This window comes from Gymnoscopelus microlampas, assembly GCF_963454915.1.
Source record: "Gymnoscopelus microlampas genome assembly, chromosome: 21".
NCBI classification, from domain to species: domain Eukaryota; kingdom Metazoa; phylum Chordata; class Actinopteri; order Myctophiformes; family Myctophidae; genus Gymnoscopelus; species Gymnoscopelus microlampas.
In genome coordinates, this window is record NC_139958.1 from 33,807,708 (window position 1) to 33,833,026 (window position 25,319).

At 41.7% G+C, this 25,319-nt stretch overlaps 1 protein-coding gene across 1 annotated transcript in view; it reads right to left on the reverse strand.

Moving 5' to 3' along the window:
* LOC311038283 (matrix metalloproteinase-17-like) overlaps nucleotides 1-25,319 on the reverse strand; it is a 94,480-nt gene that overhangs the window by 42,733 nt on the left and 26,428 nt on the right. The window contains exon 2 of the mRNA XM_084047705.1: nucleotides 407-539. Within this exon, the coding sequence (XP_083903831.1) occupies nucleotides 407-539 (133 nt within the window). The remainder of the gene's footprint in view (nucleotides 1-406; nucleotides 540-25,319) is intronic.

Here is a 25,319-nt window from a genome sequence, read left to right on the forward strand (position 1 = left end):
ATGGGAGTCACATACGCACACCCACTGAGTCGCAGTGCTACACCGGTGCATTAGTCTTGTGTAGTCAGACAATCAGAGACCTCCACCTACTGATACATCTGGTGACTTATAAATTCAACAAATGTTGAAAACAGTTTGGAAGAAATAATCATAATAACTGCATTGCAGAACCAATGTGAAGGCTTCAGGGTAGTCCTTCATGTTGGGATGGTGATATTATTTTCAAAGCAGTGGGTGTAAGTTTGTTAGCAGCCGTTACAGCCCAAATATTGAATTTAGATGTCATCACCAGACATTCTGTATCAGTAGCCAGAGATCCCAGAGTGTCTGGCTATGCGAGACTACCCCTGCATGTGTGCATACACTCCCCCACCCCCCCCCCCCCCCCAGACGCACTGTGACATACCTAAGATGCCAGTCTCCTGCAGCCCTCCAAACCTCTGCATGGATTTGATGGCCGTGGACAGAGCCTCCTTGGTCTGAAGCTGGCCATTCACTGGGTCAGATGGGGGGAGGTAACCAAACTTACTCAGCCAATCCTGGAAGAGAAACGGTTGACACAGAGAGCGTTTAACTGTCATTCCAACACTCATTTCAAGGGTTTCAAGTATTCCAAGCCCCCAGAGGAATGACACCTGCTGAAGTTCAGAGTCTCTGTGGATAAATGACTGGTCCTGTTCTGTCAGTCAGTGGTTTTCAAAGTGGGGTGGCATTTGGAAAGGAGGGGGAAATTAAAAACAAATGAAAAAATAAACAAACAAACTACAAAAAAATAATAAAATCATACAAACACAGACAGTATATTATTATATATATAATAATAATTGATATCAAACATTCAATTAAACTTTTTAAAAACAGCAGATGTACACGTGTCGCATCGCGATGTGTTGTGAGCTTGTACATCAGCTATTTTCACTATTAGTTTGAGGGGAGCAGTCAGACGCTATGGCTATTTGGCGGTCATAGGCATGGAAAAGTTTGGGAAACCCTGCTGTAAGTGATCTCAAATTACTAACCTATTGGAGCTTGGGTCACTTTGCCCGGGCACAGGGACAAACATTTATTACAGAACAGCTCCTTCTTAACAGGTACATTATTACGTCATTGACTGTCGCCATGTTTTTGTCAGAAAACGTTTGACTCTGACCGGCCCTCTAGTGGACACATTGGACGATGCCAATCCACAGGGCATGAGGATGCTGTCAATGAATGCTTTGTTGAATATGACAATAATGTGAATCATATGTTTTGATCCCCACAGTCACCAGATCTCAACTCAATTGAACACCTATAGGATATTTAGGAATCAAAGTACTCTCCACCACCACCATCAATGGGGTATGAGGAATATCTTGGTGTTCCATCCCCCCAATAGAGTTCCAGAGCTATATGTCATGAAGCATTGAAACTGTTCCGGTTGCTCGTGGTGGAAAAACACCTTACTAAGACACTTTATATTGGTTTTTCATTTAATTTGTCACCCATCTTTATGTGTCTGCTACAGTATCTTTTTCTGCTCTGTAGGAGTCTGGCCGTCTAGGGGATATGTGTGTCCGGCGCTAATCTCAAAAACCACTGGACCGATCACCGCCAAATATCTTGTGCACACTGCCAGCAGGCCACAGAAGTACCTCCACAATATTTTAACATACATTTTATAATGGAAGTCAATGGGGCTCTGATCAGACCAAAATCTTGCCCAAATTTGGAGTCATGATAGATATGTCATAGGCAACTGACATCATAGATGAATGATGTCACAGGCTGGTCACATGAGGTCCAAGATCCACATTGGAGCCACGCGTTGATTTGATTATTTCCTCTTTTTCTCTCTTCTCTCCCTCCCTCAGACTCTTCCCCTCTATCTCGCTGTTCCATTTGTTCATTTTCCCTCTCTTCCATTATCAAACTGCTGCATCTCTTCTATTTTCGTTTGCATGCTCTCTCGTCTCTCTCTCTACCTTCGTCGTCCCCCTCTTCCTCCTTACCGGCTGAGCCTTCCCTCCTCCTAGATCAGATGGCCATTCAGACCTGATTGATTTTAAATGGGTTTCCGATTGTCACTGAGAACTGAGTGACTTGGATCGATGGGAAAGATCCCCTCCTCTATGAACAACAGTGGAAAATTCCATTAGCTAAATAACCTTGCTCTTACAAAGAACTCCATTCACTGATATGGGCTTGTCCACCCATAGCCAGGATGGGCCTGCTTGGGGCGTGACAAAAAAGAAAAGAAAAAAGAATAGGAATTAAGCAAGTTAACCAAGTTTAATCAAAATGGATGAGGGAACAAATCAATCTCCTTAGAAAAGCCTTTTGAAATGCGACACCGGGGATGGCTCCCAGGCAATCTGTAGGGAAGTTATATTGAAGTTAAATTGACATGCCATATCAAAAGTTTGTGAAATAGTTTTAAAGTGACTTTATCATGACTTATCTGTCAGATCTCTCATATTCCATTTCAATTGGCTATATGATTGCCTTCCAAACTTTGCAGGGGTGGCCTGTGACACTTGCACACACACTCACAGTAGGCCAAGGAAGAAACTCCACCCCAAAATGTTCACATCGGCCCTTCAACAGCCCAATACACGTTTTGGCCAATTACTCTTGAATCATAGGTCCTACAATTAAAATATATTTTCCCCTGAATTCCTACAGATTTTGTCCAAAACTCACAGACACTGCTACACATTATCTGTGAAAAATAAGCTTCATCACGATTCACTATATATTTCTCTCTCACACACACACACACACACACACACACACACACACACACACACACACACACACACACACACACACACACACACACACACACACACACACACACACACACACACACACACACACACACACACACACACACACACACACACACACACACAGTAGGAGTAACAGCGGGAAAAGTGAACATTACTGTAAGTGTAACGTGCAATAGGTGTAAGTATAGTATGCAATAATGTCATCAAACCGGCCAGAGGTCTGACAACAGCAATATCAGCAGTTCATTCTGGTGTTGCTGACCGGATAAAGTAGTGTCAGAACCACTGGAATTCTAGGAAGAGTATTGCTGAGGTGGGAGTTCTGGGGATCTCGGTGAGCCTCAAGGTCCAGCAGTCACCACACAAGACCACAATGCCTTCTAATGGATGAATTATGTTACTATTAGGGTTCTCACATGCGACAGACAGACAGATATATAGATAGATGTTTGATGGTCTATTTTCTTATTCCTGTGGGTAACCAAGCAAACAATCTGATGATGATATGATGTTACCCTGGATGTCTTGCCCAGATGTTTCCAGCACAGCTGGATGAAGTGTAGAAGGGAATTTTAAATCTAAAATGTACAAAAGAGCAGTCTAGTACATATGGGAAACTAATAGTGCTTAATAATTGTTTCGGTCAACATGTAGTCGTCCCTGCCCTGAGCAAAAAAAAAAAAAAGCATATGGAAGTACAAGTACAAGGGCCTTGAAATCTGAACAGCCTCACCTGTCTTATTTCAATATATCTTACAGGTTGGGTAATGACTTCTACCAGACTCTAATCCAGCACTGGGACAGCACTAACAAGGTGTAACACAGTGTAATGAAGTGTGGAGTAGGGATATGGGAAGTGAGACTACATAAACGGTGAACGTCAGGTTGTGGAGTCTGCCCCTCAAAGTAGAATAGCAAGGGCTTCTTTCCGCACTCACCATTTTGTACCAATGTTTAAGAAACATTAGACGAGGCATAAAGCCTCAATAGTCCAGAATGCAATACAAACACCAGACGTGCTGCATTGAGTTAAGAATGAATGAATGGCATTCTGTGAAAACGTAAGAAATCACTAGTGTATAGGTAGTTTATTTCTAGTTGCATAAAATGCATTGTTATTTTTTGTCATGGACTTATGATTAATATCAATGCAAGAATTTCATTTAATTTTGTGTGATTGTGAATGGTCTTGTCACCTCCTTTCTATGTTCAAGTTTAAAGTTCCAAGGTTTAATGTTTTTATTCTCCGTATGGGTACATAAGAGTAGAATTATTTTGTTATTGTAGCAGCAGCAGCAGCAGTAGAAATAACAACAACAACCACAATAATGATAATAAAACAGCAAGTAAATAAATAAGAAAAAGGAATCAAAGAATAGCAACAGAATCTGTGCATAGTGCATACTGTAATTGAGGTGTGTGTGCGCGTGCGTCTGTGCACTCGAGTGTGTCTTAAATCTCTGTTGTTGCACTGGCAAAGATTTTCTTTGCCTAATACGGTTTTGTCAACTTCAACATGAAACACACATGCACACTATATATTCTCTCCTTGTCTTATTTTTATCTCTCTCTGATCATTAATTCCTCCGCTCGTCAGTGCCTTTCTCTGACCCCTCTTGCCATCTCTTTCCTGTTTCATTACATCATGCTCTCTTTCTCTCTGATCCAGAACCACTCTTTGTTGCCAAGAAAATAAAAAGCATAACAACCTCCTGAATTATTTTTTTGTAGAATTCCACCTCATACGAAGCCAGTTCTGACATGGGACTTCAACTCTTTCAGGTACACACCCACCCACCCACACACACTTTTACTTTTAGATTACATTTTTTTAGATACATTTTTAAGCCTCTTTGGTTGTAATGGATATATTTTTATTGTTGATACAAAGACATACAGTAAATGAAACTCAAATTGAATCAGAGCGGCCCAGAGAAATAGGAAGAGTGAAACCTAATTTATGCTTTAGCAACAATGTGTCGTGCTGAGAAAAGTGTCGACCTGTCAACACTTTTCTCAGTGGAATATCCATTAGCTCATTGCGTGACACGTTGCACAACACTTGGTCGTCGAAACATAAATCATGCTTGAGATGGACAGACACAAACACAGAGAGAGATGAAGTCGGACAGGAGATGATCTTTGTTTTGTCCTCTGTTCACTGATCTGTGACCAGCTCTTCTGGGCCTTATGGTTATTTCCCCTCTGTCAGGTTTACATGCCGTTAAGCACTATTATGTTGGAAAGGAAAAATCTAAAGGCCCCTTTCCACTGCACCACAATAGAGCAGTTCTGAGTATGGTTAATAACTGCTCCAATTACATTCCCACCAGTGTTGGCAGTACTGCGGTACAGTAATACATTACTCTAAGTGGTAACAAAGTAATATAATGCGGTACTAATATGATTTCAAATGTTTCCCATGAAGAGAAAGGAAGAGAGAGAGAGAGAGAGAGAGAGAGAGAGAGAGAGAGAGAGAGAGAGAGAGAGAGAGAGAGAGAGAGAGAGAGAGAGAGAGAGAGAGAGTCAATAAGAGAGATAAGATAGTCAAAGGGGCTTTGCCCTCAATGCCCTCAATACCTAACCTGACTCTGCCAGATGGAAGAAGCTTGCGACACACATTTTGTTTCACAGCCTACTTGCATCTGGGACTCCGGTAGCAGAATCGATGCAAGACGGCGTTCCATTTTTTTTCAAGCTACTTGGCAGGTGATTGGATGATCCCGCCCCTAGCAGCCGCTGATTTGTTCGTACACGCAATGGTGCGGGTAGCTCTATTCTCTGAGCGATCGCAGATGGTGGGTGGATTGTGAAACTCAATACCGCCCCCATCTGGCGGAGTCAGCTTACTCAATACCCACATACCTGACTAACTACTTAAAAAAAGTGAGTGACACCCACACAGCCACAACACTAGAGGGAGTGACAACAATGATCTGGTGCCACCCACCAATAGAACAAACTTTGGAAATTTCTCTTTCTACTACTCTGCCACCGAAATGTGGAATGCCCTGACACCATCCTTTAAAAAAATGTGGATCACTGTACATACATAATTACTATATGCCCTTTTACTGTGGCATACAGCACATTATATGTACTTGTGTTCGGTTAGGTCTAGTGTACAGTAGGCCTGCAGCCAGGTTAGTCCCTTGGTCTTCAAGTCTATTTAAATGCCACCTTTGTTGGTGATTGATAGCTATAATGTTACCTTTGCCTCCCATGTCCACCTATTGGTGGTCCATACACACTATGCACACCTGACCAGCACAGGTGCAGAACACCAGGTCATTTAATCATCTTTCTACTGTCATTCTACTGTCTTTATTATTTAGTTACTCTTTTTGTTACAGTTACAATACTTCTCTGCACTTGTTCTCCTTGTCTGTATCTTTGTTTCATACTTACTGCAGTACGACTGAATTTCCCTCTGGATTAATAAAGGTCTATCCTAAGCCAAACGACCAGAAATCCTTTGTGCTTTTCGCATTGCTCAATAGTTTCATTTCAAGCCTCCCTACCCTCCAAAAAACTCAATCGCATCACAGTCCGACACTCCAATTATCTCAATGTCTCGCAATTCACCAAACAGAAACTCCTCTCGTTATTCGGACACCTCAATTATGTCATGCATATTATATCCCAAGGACGTTCCTTCATCTCCGATCTCCTTTCTGCTCTGAATTCGCCGCCTTCAACTACATACTCAACCTCAATCGACACCCTAATTTTAACAATGCAAAGTTAAACAATGCAAAACAGTCCAATTCTGAATAACTTCCGTTTTTAATTTCAGCCAAAAACTTTCCTATCAGCCCCTATGAGCCCCTAGTCAACCATATCCACACCAGACATTCACAACAAGCCCTGCTACCTACTGTACTACTAACAGACATGCTATTTTTCACTGAAAACAGAGACATCACCACCTGTAGTTGTTTTTTCCATTAACTCCATCCGGCTTATCAGCAGAACAGTTTTTATTCATATAAAATTGGCGCTAGATCGCATCAAGATAGGCCTACCAGATCATATGGTCCAACCCCTGGGCCGTTGGTCCTTCCAAGTGTACCGCTCACATTGCCCTCAATTCCCAAATTCAGTAGATGTCCATATATTAATTTATTTCAGTGGTCTCTCCGTCCACCATCCTAGGGACAAGGCAACGACCTTCACGCCACAGACTCCAGCAGGGTAAGTAAACCCTCCCTCAACGGTCACCTCATACCGCCAACAATCTTATTCTTTCAATAAACAACCCTTTCACAAGGTTGATTGCAGGCTATTCAGGTAAATAGCTCATTCTCCAATCATTCGATCAAACTCTTATCAGACTTTGCAGTTTAGAGTGCAGACGAAGCTTGCACCAAAAGTAATATGCCGAACAAGCATGCTAAATTTAACAATAACAATTTGACAAAAATGATTGATGATGATTCACCTGAAAAAGAAAAGAAAAAGAAAAAAGAAAAGTGTCATGGACACATTTTAATTGAGGTACAGTATACTGTGTATGTGGGACTAATGTCTCTTTTCTCTCTCCCCATCTCATGGTTATATTGTCAAATAGGAAAAGAATAGAGGTCTTTCCTGGGGCTACTTTTGTCATTCAAAATCCCAGGTTTAAGAAAAAAAAAACGAAAAGAACAGTTATCATGGTGCCGTGTATAATTCTCATCCTACATGCCATTACTGTTCACTTGTGTTAAGTGGAATCCTGATGTCATTGGTAATATGCTGTTGTCCCATGACTAAAACAACACTAACATCGCTAGTTTGATGAAGTGACGGTCTACCGTTAGTGGAAACACAAATGATAACCATTCACACAAGCCTGGATCGAAGAAGTGGACCTATTTGATCTCAGAACTATCATGGAAAGGAGCCTAAAGTCTATGAGGCTATAGCAAGTTCTTAAGTACACCATATTTATGCTGCTCAATTTGTCCTGAAGCAGGTTTTCGATTCATTTGGAAACATCAAGGCCCCTTTAGGCCTTGATATTGAAAATTGTTTTCATAAGTAAGTGTTACATGAATAAACAGCACCTGCGAGCACCGAGTTGTTTTCTGGCTCTTGATTGACAGTTTGATTCCCAACACGGTGGTACCAGCTCCTCACTAATTGATTGTTGCCATTCAAATTAAAGATTAATACATTAATGTTATTAGTAAGCTACACAGTAAAACTAACACTCACAGGATGTCCCTGTGCACATGAAACCTTGCGCCCCTATTTTTGGCATGCGATGTAATAATAGAAGAACATTTGGCCAAAATAGGGGGACCTGGGGGACTTCGGTCAACCAAGTATATACGGTGGGTTTTAGTGGTTAATATTTACCCACAGGAACCACTGTTGGATTGTCGTTTTATCTACTCTAAACTCCCTCCTCTCTTAATATTTTTGTAGCAACACAGAGAAAGGCTGAAACACACAAATATGGGCTGTATCATCAATAATGTTTTTATCTGTAGACTATGATAACCATCAACAATTACCTGAACTGTAGTGTTCTTTCAAGAATAAGGATTTCCTTTATTTCTTTTCTAATAGAACAAGGACAGGATGCTGTGAAAATAGAGGACAAATGTACTAGCAGTGGAACGTGAGCTGTTTTTAGGGCACGAGTGAAAAAAGCTAAGAATACCCATCTCCAAGGAACCCACAAGACTATAACCATTCCCTCATTACTTCCAGGTCAAAGTTCAATATGTGATGGAATTTGACAGAGTATGGGGAGAGTGGACATTGGAGACAGATGACGTCATGATGGACATACAACGGTCATGTTGTCAGGAAGGCAGAGGCAGTAAAAAAGGCACCAATAAAAGTAGAATTTTTTTTTTTTAAAGGAAGGCGGAGATATAACCTGAGGAAATTGTTGATGAATAAACAGACATACAATAGTGTTAGTGGTAATTCTGAGCGCTGTGATGTTTCTCGTCAAGGTTTGAATGCTTAATTTGTGCCTTGTTTTATGACGTGTCGCACACGGACAATAGCAGATCTACAAGCTCCCGACGCATCGCATCCGTGACACGAGCTTGTGGAATATCTCCGCAATTTTCTGCGTGCGACACCCATCGTACAACAAAGCCAAATCGTTGGTCTGAGCAAGCCGTTACTTTGACAGACATATTGTGAGGATAGATATGGTGTCAGGTAGACAGGGACGTATGTGGTGGTAGGAATGTTTAGCTCAGGAATTCCCAGTCGAGGCAGTTGGCAACGCATGGTGTGCACAGTATCGCGCACGCACGCACGCACACACACACACACACACACACACACACACACACACACACACACACACACACACACACACACACACACACACACACACACACACACACACACACACACACACACACACACACACACACACACACACACACACGTGAATAACTGATATCTGTCTAGTCTCTGTAATACTTAAAGCTACAATCTGTGCATTTTATGTCCCGATGGAGAGAGGCAATTGCGACGATGTTCGAACTACAATCCAATCTAGTGGGCCATCTGCTTCAAATAACTTTTTGATTGACATTGTCAACCAGTCGGTGTTGTACCAGGTCATATCTGAATGGTAGAGTGGGAATAGCATCGCCAACCACTACAGATGTCATAGTTATGTTGTATTAAAATGCTCTACCATACAATAATGTATTTGTTAATTAATAATCATTAAAAGAAGCCCTGGATTATTGCTTTAATGTGTGTAATCCTATGGTGCTGTAGACTGGAGCTGACAAGAAACAAAACAGTCCATAGTTGCAGTCCTACAAGAAACTAAAACAATATTCTGTTTCTCTGTCCCACTCCATCACCCCCTCCCACTTCTTCCACAGCTGCACATCCGTCCGGGATACACTTCATAGTGGAATTCCGTGCCAAAGGAAGATGTTTTTTCTTTTTCCTTTACTATTTTCAAGAGAGTATCTGACGCAGAGGGACGTACCCTCTGCATCAGATTAAAGTCAGTTCATACATCATCACACAACAGGTCTTCTCAGAGGGAGCTGACCCTCTTTCCGATTCCCCATATATCGTTGCTGTTGGGACAGAAACCTTGTATCTCCATATATTTCATATATATATATATATATTTTCTAAGCAGCAGAAATGCCCAATCTACAAGCTCATAATGTGTCTCATGGTGACGAGTTGTGAGCTTATAGATCTTGTGAAAGTGGTATCAAGTTAATTCTGGGTTTTATCAACATTTAACCAATGAAAAACAGCTTGTGACTATTGGATGCATTGGAACACAGGTCATTTTTTTCAATTTCTTGAAAAGTAACATAAAAGGTGTCGCCCCGACAGCGACGATATGGGGAATTCTCCTGCCCTCAAAGGAACCCACTGCTCACTGTTGAACTGCCAGGCAGTTGAACGCACGTGCATGTTTATGCACATACACAAATATGCATGCATGTTCTCACTCACACACAAAGACGCACAGCCCACATTAAAGCTGTCAGCTGTCGGCTGTCACCCTGGCCATTTCCACGGCAACCCCTCTGCGAAGCCGAACGTGTTGTGCCCCCGTGCACATGACCCCCTCTATCCCACAATGCCCCTCTCTGTGTCCCCCTGAAGACCAGCTGCTCGGAGTCCTTCATCTCCAGTCTTATTGACAGGAAATGAGTCATCAGGAGACGTTTAACCCTGTGAACTCCCCTGTCTTTCCAAAAGCTATGAAGCACCACAGACCACCACAAGAGTGTCTACACTATGATCTAAGGTTCCACCACAGGGACAACAGATATGAACTCACTTGGCTCAAAACTATAGTTAGGAGCAGCACAAGCTAAAAGAGAGTTCATACAGGGTAAGTTTCAATGTACAATGATAATTCAATGTCAGTCTGATTAAGATTGTAGCAATTGTCATCCAAGTCCCATCATTCTTAGTAAGAGTAATCATATACTCAGGCAATGGAAATTCAACAAACATCAGCAGACATTGACTTAGCCCATTAAAACCGGGAAAGCATCCGTGTCATTTTAGATTTTAGCGTTGGATATTCAAATATAGCAGATATACTGTACAAGCTCACGGAGCGTCACTTTGTGCTATGCTGAGAGCTTGTACATCTGCTATTTTTGAAAAATCTTGAAAGTGTTTGAAAAATGTTGAATCCTTTTGAAGTTCTTTAAAGCAAATCTTCTCTTCTGGGGGTCCATGGCACAAAACATTTTCAGATGGGGTCCGCGGACAAATATAACATCAATTTGGGGGTCCTTGGCACAAAAACACTTTGAGAACTACTGATTCAGAAGGCATTTGTAGAATCGCCCTCAGGTCTTAATGGGTTAAACCCTACATACTGTACTGTACTGCGTTGACAGGGGTCCCCCAGGGCTCTCTACTGCCCAACAAAGCCAAAGTACAGTATCTACATTTTTTGAGACATTGACTTATTTATTTGTTTCACAGCCATCATGATTTGGGGGGATAAACAATTACCTCATGAACAGATACCCATTTGGCTGGCCAGTTGACACCTTTTTAAATCAGTTTTGGCGTAGTTACTGCACATTTGCTTTGTAGAGCAGTATACTTGATCCCTAAAGTTTTTCCCTCTACATCCAATCTCTTAAAATAGCCGGTCTACAAGCTCACAACACGACGCATCGTGACGCGCTGCGAGTTGTAGATCTGCTATTTTTGCTGAATTTCACGGCCCGAACCCCTAAGAAATCCCCTGCATTAATTTTGTTTCTGAAAGATGATTTGCTCTCAGCCAAGGACTTATTTTAAGCCATTAAAACCGTGAACGCATCTGTGTCATTTTTCTTTGACTATTCAAAAATAAAGATATTCAACGCAAGCTCATGCTATGATCTTGTAGATCTGCTTTTTTTTTTTAAATCGTGAAACATTTTTAGATATGTATTTGGCCGCGGACAAAATATTCTATTCCAGGGACCCCCAGAAGCAAAGATTTGAGTTACAAATATTATCTTTGAAAATATATATTCAAAGATTTGCACACATTTTCACATCCTTCAAACCTTAAAAAATAGCAGATCTACAAGCTCATATTGTGGCACTCTGTGCCGCGCTATGAGCTTGTATATCAGGTTTTTTTTTTAAAGCCAAAGAAATCTAAAATAACACATGATTTCCTGGATTGAATGGGTTAAGACACGAGTGCAAAGAGGATACTGTAGCACACAGAGTGGGTGGGAGGGAGAGAGGGTGAAAAGCAGTGACAACCACAGCTTTTCTAGTTCAAGAGAGGACATCTGAATGGTGTAGAGGTAAAATCCTCATCCACCACCGCAGAGGCCTGGGTCTGCCTCCTTGCAGCCATGCCTCCGGCTTGGCCGGGTGTGCCGATGAACACAAATGGTCACTGGTGTTCACTGGTGGTACTCCAGCAGGGGAATGTGCCCTTGTAGTTGCTCTAGTAGTGCACTGGTTCTCAAACTCTTTCATGTCAAGGACCCCCAAATTGATGTATATTTGGCCGCGGACCCCCCGCATCTGAAAATGGTTTGTGCCAGGGCCCCCCAGAAGAGAAGATTTGTGTTAAAAAGAAAATCCCAAATTATTCAATATTTTCCAAAACCCCCAAAAATAGCCGATGTACAAGCTCGAGCTTGTAGATCAGCTGTTTTTGAATATCCAACATACACATGGATAAAGTGGACAAAATGATTGTGATGCTATATCAACTACTTTTGCTGGGGACCCGCCCGGACCCCACTTTGAGAACCAATGCTCTGGTTGGTTGAGGTGCCTGTTCGTCAGGGAGGGGATCATGGTAGGTAAGGTATTTTATTCATCCCCAATGAGATAAGGCAGTGGTTCTCAACCAGTGGTCCTTGAGGTGGTTCCAGGCGGTCCCCAGCTAAATGATGGAGAGTTGGTAACCAAATGGACCCTTATAGATCTTTAACTCTTGAGAGTCTAAAATTGTAATGTTTCATTTTACACTCTCAAGAGTTAAATTATTGTTAAACATCTATCTGCATTACTTAATTAAATAATTGTTATTTTGATCAACGTTTGCCTGTTATCTCGCCCATGGTACCAACATCAATGCAGCATGGGATTGTGGACAAAACCGTATCCAACGATAACAAAATATTCTACGTTTTTGGGTCTGAGAGGCTAAATCTCATCAAACGGTGGTCCGTGGCTCAAAGGCTGAATAAACAATGGACCTTGATATCCATTGGGTTGAAAACCACTGAGATAAGGCCTGCGTTACAGGAGCTCTCATCATCAGAAACAAAACAAAGAGGAGACATGTAAGAAAAAAAGTCATCTGGGGGAGTTAGCATGAACCTCACACACTCTCACTCTTCACTATCAGGGGAAAAGAAGCAGCTGGTGACTCCATGTGTATCAGGGGAGGCATGTGGTTATCTACACCCTCCCCAGGCCAACCAGTGAGGGTGGCAGCGACAGGCACCGCAGGACTCATGAGGAAGTGACTATGACTAAATTGGGGAGAAAATATAAAATTAAAAAAACAAAATTTCTCGAGCCACAGTCAAGGAAATTGGAAATTGGAGAATGTGGCAGGATTAGGTGGGTGACCATATTTTCAAACACCCAAAACCGGGAACCACTTTGAAGGTCTGGTGAAATGAAAAATATGTTTTTCACACTTTTAGAGCATATCTGTGGTCATCATATGGGCATACCTAACAATAGATACCCCCCCAAAAAAACTTTGTGTATTATTATATCAAAAGTCCCTAAAAAGCCAATCTTAATTACTTCCTGTGAACGAAAACGTGCTGCGTGATGACGTAGATGCACTTTCATGAATATAAATGAATCTTGATTTTGTTCACCTGTGTGATTCCCATAGCTGCATGTTCCTCCAAACACAGCTGATTTTAATTACAGAACTACTCCGTTTTGAATCTCATTCAAGATGACGTCCAGACGGTGTATTATTAATTTAATTTAAACTTAATCAGCACACTGAAAAATGTATCTGAAAACATTTTAGGTTAGAAATAAGCAACTTGGTAACAAACATTCTGCACAGTGGCTGTCTCTCTCTCCCTTGGGCAGCTGTGCCTGCAGGCTACAAACAATAACACTGCGCACCACGTGAGTGAGATTCCACCGCGCCGTAGCCTGAAGGGATGGAACCTTCTGATTGTTTGCCAGGCCGTTTCAGACTGAAACTTCAAAATAAAATGACTAAAAATGTTATTTCACTGGACCTTTAAGCCTGATTTCAAAAGTAGCGAATATCTACAAGCTCACAATGTGTCACATGGCAACGCGTGGCATGGCGAAGCGTGTTACACGTGGCATGGCGATGTTTTTATTTTTGCTTTTATTTTGTTTTCATCTGTGGTGAAAAATGTGGTAGTGAATATTGAAAACCGGGACATTTTTTATAGATATTTTGTCGAGACTTGTATTGGGACACCAAGTTTGGAAACCGGGACAATCCAGGATAAACCGGGGTATCTGGCAGTGGTTACTGTAGGCAGCATGCATGCAAAAAACAGTAAAGGGGTGCATTGGTATAATTGGAACTAGCAATTAATCCAATAAAACTGGGAAAGTGTCATTTTAGATTTTAGCGTTGGCTATTCAAAAATAGCAGATCTACAATCAGATGTACGAGCTTGTACATCTGCTAATTTGTATATCAATTTGGGGGTCCTTGGCACGAAAACGTTACAACTACTGATTTAGAAGGCATTTGTAGAATGGGCCTCAGGTCTTAATGGGTTAAATGCTAGATGAGGCAAGCTGTAATTGCGTAATGGGGAATGAGGTGACGTATATATCTTCCATAGTAGGAGGGGTGTTTGATGTGGTGCCGCATACCGGCTCAGGGTTAACGAGGTGATAAATATGAGACTCTCCTCCTGAATCACCATCATGAAGATGCATTTAATCGAACACAAAACCGCGAGCTGGATCACCAGGCGGTAAAACGTGGGAATAAATCGTCGTCTATATCCAAACTGTCAGAGGTGATGTGTATGATGCATATTACCTCATTTCTTGTCAGAGCTCAAAGTCATGATTTGCTCTCTCTGCTCTTGTGAACGTCAGCTTGCAGCCACTACCTCATCATTCATGAAGGATGGTCTTTGATCGATTTGGGTTTTTCCAAGGGCCAATGCCGATATTTAGAGGGCGGCCAATGGCGATAGATAATGCCAATATATTGTAGTTTTGTTGTTGTTGTGATTTTTTTGCATCTGATAATATAACAATTTAATAATAACATGAGGCACACAATGGCTGAACAATGAATGAACATTTATTTAACAATAATATAATGATCTGCTTTGTCTGTTTGCTTAGCTCTGCACTCTGTATGCAGGGTACTTATTTTTAAGAAAAAAACACCACCATCTCTCATTAAGCAATATGCCAATTTAGCTTGGTTTATTGAAGCACAGACAGACAGACAGACAGACAGACAGAGCTTTGTCACTTACATCCTTTAATACCAGCCACTTGTAGCTAATTAGGCGTTCTTCTCACATGTTGCTCTTAACATTTAAGCCTGCTTAAATGTTGCTACACAAACATTTTGTTATCCAAAGGAACAAGATGCCCTCTACATGGCTTGTTGGTGCATGTTGAATATGTAAATCCAACATACAGCTGTGCTGTGTATGCAGTATGCAAATACTGAAGCATATGTTAACCTGCAGGTCATGAATAATCCAAAATCGACATACGCGTGTGTGTGTGTGTGTGTGTGTGTGTGTGTGTGTGTGTGTGTGTGTGTGTGTGTGTGTGTGTGTGTGTGTGTGTGTGTGTGTGTGTGTGTGTGTGTGTTATACGTGCCCACACACCTGAATGCCATGATACCCGTGCAAATACACAGCAACTGGGGTGCTGATTTCACAGTGTACAGTGCAATCTTCGGTGCTAACTTAACTCCTTACAGGTTTATTTGGTTCCATGTGTAGTTCACTCTCTGAGTTAAACTAACACTGAGGATTTTACCGTGTGTAAGCAGGATAAATGAGGCAGGAGAAAAGAAACCCAGTGAGTGAGCAGCATCTATTCTCCTTTCATGGATGGAGAGTTTCCATGGGGAGGTGTTGAACTGAAGAGCGTTTGGCATCACAGTAGATGGATATTGACATGGATGGATGGACAGTATACATATGGTTTCATCCACACACTATCACGTTGCTAAAAGACTAGCCAACAACAGCCTTGGAACAGCTGTAGGTTGGTTCATTTTATCTTGTGCCAACTAACTAAGTTAGCTGTCTTCAATCGGTTTAGCATTATACAGTAGCACTATAACTAACTAGAGTTTCGGGGGGCTACGCCCCCCTCAACCCCAGCCGCGCACGGGAAAGGGCCGGGAAGAGAGAAGTCTACCAGATAATTTCCTCTAGTATGTTTTTTTCCCTGACTGTCCAATAACTACAGGTCTCACCTGTCCACTGTACTACTCAGTACCATGGACAGCTCACAGTTCATGTGGTTCAGAACCATGGACAGAGCTCACCTGTCCACTGTACTACTCAGTACCATAGACAGCTCACAGTTCATGTGGTTAGACAACGCTCACCTGTCCAGCACTACTCAGAACCATGGACAGCTCCACTCAGCTCAAACCTAGCATTGCAACCTCAACCCACACTGTGTTATTATCATGCGTTTGCCTGCCAACGACGAGTTTTTGTTTTCAGTGGTTTTCCACTAGATGGCGCTGTTACCTATCCTATGGATGATGCTTTCACTGCCTGATAACGACAGAACCAGAAATGACGTTGTTTTTAAAAATAAAAGTTGTTTACTTCCTGTTTATTTCCCGTAGTGAAATGGCCATATCTCTGCTAGATCTCCGTTCCTCCTGCTTTACGGCAAAACAAGCCTCATTGAAACGGCCATAGCTCTTGAATGGAGGATCGCAACCGGATTATAGGTGAGGACGGCGGTCACAGAGAATATTCCATGATTTTTCAAAGGCACAGTAAAAATAGCTGTTTTTGCTGGCAGCATTGGCACACTATTACACTATTGATCTGGCAGTCAAAGAGTTAAAATGTAATTGTATCAAATGAATTACATTTGTTCTTATTGATTTTCTATGGCTGTTTTAAATTATATTAATCTTTTATTTAGAAATTCTAAAATGTTGTTTTCATCACATAGGTGTGTGATAGTTTGAACACATCCTTTGTACACACGGGTACCACTGTATAAGGTCAAGACTACCACTACTATACACGTCTCTGTCATCATACAACTGTCTTACAAATATATGCTGCATTTATAATGAAGCAGCCCCTGCAACTTTATTTTTCTACTGATATAAAGTAAGTGATTATAGTAGACCTGATAAAACAAAACTTTTGAGTCAAAAAGCCATTTCTTTCAGATCATTTGTCAGCTTTTCTGATAGCTAAAGGGCAAAATGTACCACGCCTTCTCAGTTGTTGGCCATTTATAACAGCAGGGGTCACAGCTGCAAGGGTTGGCGGTGATCCTTCAAAAAAGTTCCAATTCTCAGACGGAGTGCTCTCACAGCATCAATGGGCAGCCTCCTCATTTAACAACAACAAATGATGCGTAGCCTGCGAGCCAGTTCAGGCAGATACTCTTGAGAGGTTTACACGCACATGCATCACTATGTGTGTGTATGCGACGTGCCCATACAACTGTCAAGCACCAATTTGGCGGTCTATTGAAGCTCACCTCAATCACTGTAGTTTCTCTTGCTGTCAGTGTCACTGAAGGTTTGTACACTATGCGCTAGTTTGCTCCCACTGCCACCCCAGCGGCCTCTGCTTCCTTAAGCGTTCCGTTTCCCCCTGGAGGGTTGTTATTTACTGTATATATCTCCCTGCTCTTACATGGTTGCCTTCTAACGTGCTGAGCGGGGAGTAATACTGTATATAGCAGAGCCTGAACGCCAAGATCAAATATCATATTCACACTTTACATTTTATAAATGAAATGTTTTCAATCTATTCATGAGTTATCTGACTGAACTGCATTTTGAGTTCTCCATGTGTAGAATGCTGCTGCCACAAAAACACACGTGGCAAAGCGTACTATCCCTAACGCTAAGCACTGTGACAGCAGACAGTGCACTAAAAGCTTAGTGTTGCACGCAATCCAACGGAAGGTGATATTTTTATCATTCATTTCTATCATATCAAATTAATGTATAGGTCTATACTCTATATACTATTATACGCCTATCTGATGTAAAGAAATGAAGGCATTTTTTCTATTGGTGTCAGATTCAATTTAGACATAGTGTGGACTGACAGCCATGAGTGAGAAAGAGACATAACAGTGAGATCCAGTAGACAGGTGCAGCACATACCGTAGATGCAGAAAGATTATTAAGCCATATATCCTGTCTGTCTTTCTCTTTGTGCTCTATATCCGTATGGCTGGTGGCAGCCCAAACAAACAAGCACTGTTTGATCAATAATGCACTGTTTAGGATTCAACACCAACCAACATTATGCAATACGCATTTCTGGAGGGTTCATCAGTCATCGCACAGACACAACCCAATTCCAAGGGAGAGTAAACACGTACAGACGCACGCACGCACGCACGCACGCACGCACGCACGCACGCACGCACGCGCGCGCACGCACACACACACACACACACACACACACACACACACACAGACCATTGTCTATGAGAAGCCAAACACAAGCGTGCATGAGGGTGCATGTTTGTTTACTTACACACACACACACACACACACACACACACACACACACACACACACACACACACACACACACACACACACACACACACACACACACACACACACACACACACACACACACACACACACACACACACACACACACACACACAGTACACCGCTTTAGGGCTCAGTTGCGGCTGCCTGGGAATCAGAAGGTCCCCGGTTTGATCCTCGGCTCTTCCAGGGCCTCATCTCGAAGTGTCCTTGGGCAAGCCACTTAAACCCCATCTGCTCCCCCGTGCGCTCCACAAGAGCAGCACACTGGCGGGTCAAAATGCAGAAAAGTAAATTCCACTTGTGGGATCAGAAAATATCCTTCTGTGTACCTTTGGGATATATTAGAGGTATACTAAGCTACATCAAGTATGAATTTAAAACATTTACTTGAGCACAGTTTCTGTTTTGTTTTTGTGTGTGCCGCACTGCCGGCATGGAGGGAAGGGGGAATATGAGGACATTTAGTGTACTATAATGCATGTAAGTTTTAGCCTCGCGTGGCCAGACTATATTACTGCGTGGATATGAGTCTGGTGCTTCTATGAGGACGTTTTTTTTCCAAGGGGGCGGGATCAAAACAATGGCTCTGGACGCAATTGGTTAGACCTAACCACCAATTACAGTCTCACATATTTGAATACTGGGCCCTGATTGGTCACCCCAGACTTCAGGTGCAGGAAATGGATTCACAACGGAGCGGTGCCAGACCCAAATCGCCGAGTGCAATTCTTTTTTTTGCACTGGCAGAATTGTCTGGTCCCAGACTATGTAAGTTTAACCACTGGTGCTGGTTATTGCACACTTTTTGGACATAAAAATATGTTGACAAAGGGCTTTACAGTACTTCATTTAGACACTTCAGCTCAGGATTAACCATTTACCATTTATGAACCATTTACCATATATTGCAATGATATTGCATTCAGTTTGGCGGTGTGACTCTGCTCATGTGATAATACAGATTACCTGCGCAAGCATGACACAGATCTGAAATCACAAACCCCCCGAGCAGAGCATGAAATACAGTTATTACATGAACATACTGTATAACATTGAACCTTCAATGCATAATTAAAGTACCACATATCATAGCCAACCACAGTACAATCCACAGAATCATCCTGGGGGGACCGGGGAGAGTGAGCTAGCATCTTAATCTCCTGCCTTCAGCGACTACATGAACGATCACTACGCTGAATATAAGGTTTAATCTAATGCACAAATTTTGTTGTTGTACAACAAATGGGACTACATCACATAGTTATATGGGGCTTGAACCAACACAATATTATTGTAAAATTATTATTCTCAGCAATGTTCTAAAAAAGTGTTCTCTTCTCATTTTGAATCTCTGATATAATATACTTTTTGGCTAGAAAATAAATTATTTCACAGGAAGGAAAAAAATAGAAAGTTCCACTGACCAGATCTGTAGGGGGCGCAGTGGAGTAAATAAAAAATGTAAATAGCAGATCTACAAGCTCACATTGTGAGCTTGTAGATCTGTATATAGGGCTGAAGTCGTTCATGTATGTTTTGTGATAATAATCTAAATCAGCAAAGTAACTAAATTTGTCAAATAATTGTAGTGGAGCAAAAGTACAATATTTGCCTCTGAGATGTAGTGGAGTAAAAGTAAAAGTATTGGAAATGGGAAATACACCAGTAAAGTAAAACATCACACCCAGTGTGAAGTGGGCGGTGTGTGGTCATCACAGTGGTCATCACAGTGATGGAAGTTCACTTAAAGAAAAGTTAAAGAGGCTAAAGAGCCACATTGGCCAAAGAGCCACTTCTAGGAAGACTCTTTCTCAAACATCTTCCATTTACGGATTATCTTGACCACTGTGTTCTTAGAAATCTTAAGTGCAGCGGAAATTCTTTTGGAACCTTGGCCAGATCTGTGCTTTGCCACAATTCTGTCTTTGAGCTCTTCTGGCATATCCTTTGATCTCATGATTTTAATTTTATCGTTTTCTTCTTTTCTCATTTCAGCCATAGCGATCTTTGGGTCTTCTTTACGTCTCCCACCAAGGCTCGTCTCCCCCGATTACGCAGTTTGGCATAAGGGCCACTTTTAGGAAGACTCCTGCTTGTCTCAAATGTCTTCCATTTACGGATTATGTTGGCCACTGTGTTCTTAGAAATCTTAAGTTAAGCTGAAATTCTTTTGTAACCTTGGCCAGATCTGTGCTTTGTCACAATTCTGTCTTTAAGCTTTTCTGACATATCCTTTGATCTCAACGGGCCAGTTCTAGGAAGACTTTCTATTTTCTTCTCAATATCGTTTTTTCCTTTTCTCATTTCAGCCATAGTGATCTTTGGGTTCTTTTTTACCACTCTCACGAAATGGACAGCATCTAAGTTAAATATACTAGAGTCACATCAAAGTGGTTTTAGATTAATTTCATCATGTCTCACTAGCCAATCACAGCATGTGGAATTGGAGCACTATGTCACTGTTGTTATTTAACAGTGGTCATCACGGTGATGGAAGCTCACTTAAAAAAATAATGTGTTTTTTTAATACCCCTTCCACCCACAATGGGTGACTCACTTAAAAAAAACATGAATGTGTTTTTTTTAAGTGCTTAGTCCTATTTATAGGGCTATGCACATGTGTCATGTGTTTCGCTAGCCAATCACAGTCCTGAATAGAGTCAGTCAATAGAGTCAGCCAATCACATTGCAGCTAGTGGTCATCACAGTGATGGAAGCTCACTTAAAGAAACATATAGATTTGCATTGAATGTGTAGGGGTTAGGGGTGTACAATGGTGGCCAATCACGGTGCAGGGTTAGGGGGGTACAATGGTGGCCAATCACAGTGCAGCGAATGTCAATGTCCAAACCTCACATATAGGGGCGGTTACACCGCCCAAAAATCCCCAAAAGTACAGTACTTGAGTAAATGTACTTAGTTACTTTATACCACTGCCCAAGACTAAGAATATTTTGTCATCTTTGGATAAGATTTTGTAAATAATTCCATGCTGTATTGATGGTACCAATAGGTAGAGTTACCTATTGGTAGACTTAACAGGCAAGCGTTGATCAGTGTTTAACAATAATTTAACTCTTGAGAGTGTAAAATTAAACATTTTACACTCTCAAGAGTTAAAGATCTAGAAGGGTCCATTTGGTTTCCAACTCTCCATCATTTAACTGGGGACCACCTGGAACCCCCTCAAGGACCACCAGTGGTCCACTAGTTGTCCGGGGACCACTGGTTGAGAACCACTTGTTTAGAGGAATAGCAATGAGACGATGAAATGTTGTCATTGTATTATGGTGAATATTATTGATTTTTCAATATTAATACCACACTGTGGATTTGTTATAATAAACATATATACATACATACATACATACTGTATGTTAAATGTATCTGTCTTACTGTATGTCATTTATCTTTCCATTCCCACAACAATACACAGAAAGAAATGGCATATCGCCAGCCTTTGTAACTTTTTAAAGTTCACTACTCACCATGGAACTCAGCAAAAGTTCAGACCATTGTGCTCCTGGCGATGAGGATTTGACCGACGATGTCACCTCCCCTGCTACAGCTGCCCACAGCCCGCCTGCATAAATTCGACTCTCATTCACTCCTCGTGTTTTAACACTACAGCACCAATTTGTAACAACGTCCACAACTGAGCTCTTTATTACTCCATCCACGATCAAAGCACTATTCCCAACCATTTGGCCCTGTGCTCCAGCGGCTATCACACTCCTCTGCCAGTGACCTACTGCTCAGGCCCTGCACGGTTTACAACCCAGAAGCCCTCTATGCCACGGCCCCCTGCCCACCTGTGACCATCTCTCAGCCAGCGACTGCCCTTCAGACACCCTGGAAAACCTCACTGTCCTCACTGTTGTTAATTGCCAACATCTTTTTTGTTCACAATCACAACCATCTCTGCCCCATCCCTCATCCCCCCCCCCCCCCCTTATTCTCAGTTCCTATGTTTCTGGTCTCTCGGCAGAGATTCTGCTGCCACTTTCTTTTCCAACACAAGGCTGACCGCCGCGCTCAGATATCATGCATGCAAATGTAACTTGTTATATAAAAGCCACAATAAATTAGAGCAGTGGATCCTTGGCACTTTGCCACTGCTGGCTTTCCATTTTAAATGACGTTTCCCTGTTTAGTAGACTGCTATATATACATGGATGCAAGGTGAATACAATTAACATGCTTACCAGTGGACCCCTGAGAGCTAGGGCTGGGAAGCACTGATGTTAGGTATAAACTGTGATTATAGGTACTACACTTGGTTGTTTCATATTGTTTAAGGTACTGTAACAGAGCATACTGTGTATCTCTGGCAAGGTCTATTTTTACACTGGAGGTCATACATTTAAACTACTGTTTGTGTTATGAGTACATGCACACGCGATTATAACGAGGCAATTAAGCAACATAATTTTTTCAGCATGAATAAATCATCAACTTTGTATCGTTTATTCGTGGTGTGTAATGGCCTTAAGAGTGTGCCTGTTCCCAGATTTAACTAACACTGACAATTTGGCTGCAGTATTAAGAGCAGACAAATGTAAGGGTTCCTGGTGGTGCAGCCAGGTAGATCGAAGTAAAAACAAATTGCTCTGTGCATCATCACTGGCACATGTCTCACGGTATTATTCAGTGGAGCTATGTCACAGTTTGTCCCATGTAAAAAGACCACTCTATTCCTTTTCAGCACCGTTTTTGAATCTCATTTCTTCTCATGTTGTTTAGACAGATGCTATAGATTGATGTTTACCTGGAAATAATATCCTAGTTTCTTTGAAGCACTAAATCGTTTTCTTTGAGCTCCATTTACAGGACCATTACCGTGTCGTTATTTACTAGGGTTCAGGACCTTGCACTTTTAAGTAAAGGGCAGATAGTCGCCCACCATAGAGCTTGGTTCTGCTCTAGGTTTCTTCCCATTAAAGGGAGGTTTTTCCTTGCCGCTGTTGCCAAATGCTTGCTCAAGGTGGGGAAATGTTGAGTCTCTGCTCTGAACTGTATGTAAAGGGTCTGACAACTTGTTTGGCACTATAATAAAATGGAATTGTAAGTCACTCTGGATAATTAAGCATCTGCTAAATGCCCAAAAAGTACAGTAATTGTAAATGTTCATGTTCAGCGTCATCACCTATGTTAACATGTTTTTTGTCCCTGTATACCTACGTTCCTACTGACATGTGTGGGTAACAGTCATCTACACACAAAGGAACACCTGCCATGAAGCAAAGTATCTAAACCACGGATTTCCATAAAAGTCCCCCGGAATGTGTTTTAAGGGTGTGCGTAATATACAGTATATCACTTTAGCTTACTACACGTTTTAAATGTTCTTAACCACGTTAAGCAAACATCAGATCAGTATGTGGCGCCAGTGGATGTGCACCAGTATATACACCCACCCCCACTTTTACATGGACAAAATACCTGCTGTAACTTCACTTTTCTGGGTATTTAAACATAATTGTGCGCATGCGCGCGCGCGCACACACACACACACACACACACACACACACACACACACACACACACTTTTAATTATGCTTTTAAGGAGAACAAAACACTTGATTTTAAAACAATGTATCAGTTTTATGGGTATTTACACCCTGGTCTATGTGTCCCTGGGCAAGACACTTAACCCTGAACTGTTCCCCGGGCGCTGTATTAAATGCCACCCACTGCTCCTAATAGTTAAGATGGGTTAAATGCAGAGGAAAAATTTTACATACAGTATGTGCAAATTTACTGTGACCAAAACAATCCCCCAAAGGAGTGGGGACCATATTATCACACACACATTGCTTCCATTATTCACGTTAATAAGCCCTGACTGAGACATTACATTCACCACTTAACAAGAACTTCCTACCAGCGAGATTACATGAATTCACATTCCCTTAAATGCATGGACGAGAGAGAAGACGTGTACGTTTCCATGAGACCAGAGAGCAGCGAATCAGTAATGGTTGGGCCATCTGAGCTAATCAATTATTGAAATGGAGAAGAGGGGGCATACTGTCATATCTGTGAAAAGATTGGATATTTCCATCTACTGAATGGGTGTGGTGTGGGTGTATGATGGGTCTGCGCTAGGTCCCAGTTTTGTGGTCAAGCAGGATCATTATTTGCCCGCCTACTTGGACCAGGTGTACCGCTGTATAGTGAGGCATGCACTCTATCAGTGTTATTTTCTAAGGCACTTCCAGATAGTCTCCAAAAATCACACAAACCCACTTTATGTATGTTATGTTTGCCAGTTCCACTTTGTTATGAATCGCTCAAGGTGGAAACAACATTTTAGCAGGCCTCAAAAGTGGGAACATTTCACAAAAATAAAAATAGATGGGCGCCAACTGTAAAACATGGCCCAGTAGACTGTTGATGATGATAAGAGTGTTGTCCTGTTGTTAGCCCAAAGCTAAGCTAATCCCCCTCAGAGCTGAGGAATCTGACAGCAGAGTTATTGATCATGAAAAAGAAATGTTCCTTTGGCACAACTGACCCCCAGTGTGGGTTAAGTTAATCGAACAAAAAAGCTTGTGTTCCCATTCTATAATCTTCATGGAATAAGATCTTATCAAAATTGGTTTTGAGCTTTTCTCATCTCTCCCCACCCGCCACACAGTTGACTGCGCTTCAAGACAGTTCGCCTGTTTCACAGAAATGGGGTCATATGTCTCAAACCTTCATAGGCTACAGTGCATTATTATTTTAAGACTGTTTTCAGAGTTTCTTGCATCCTTCCAAGCAATAAATCATTGAGAAATCATGGCAAACCTTCTTGGATAGTGCTATGAGATTGTTTTTCTACTCTTAGGCTGCTT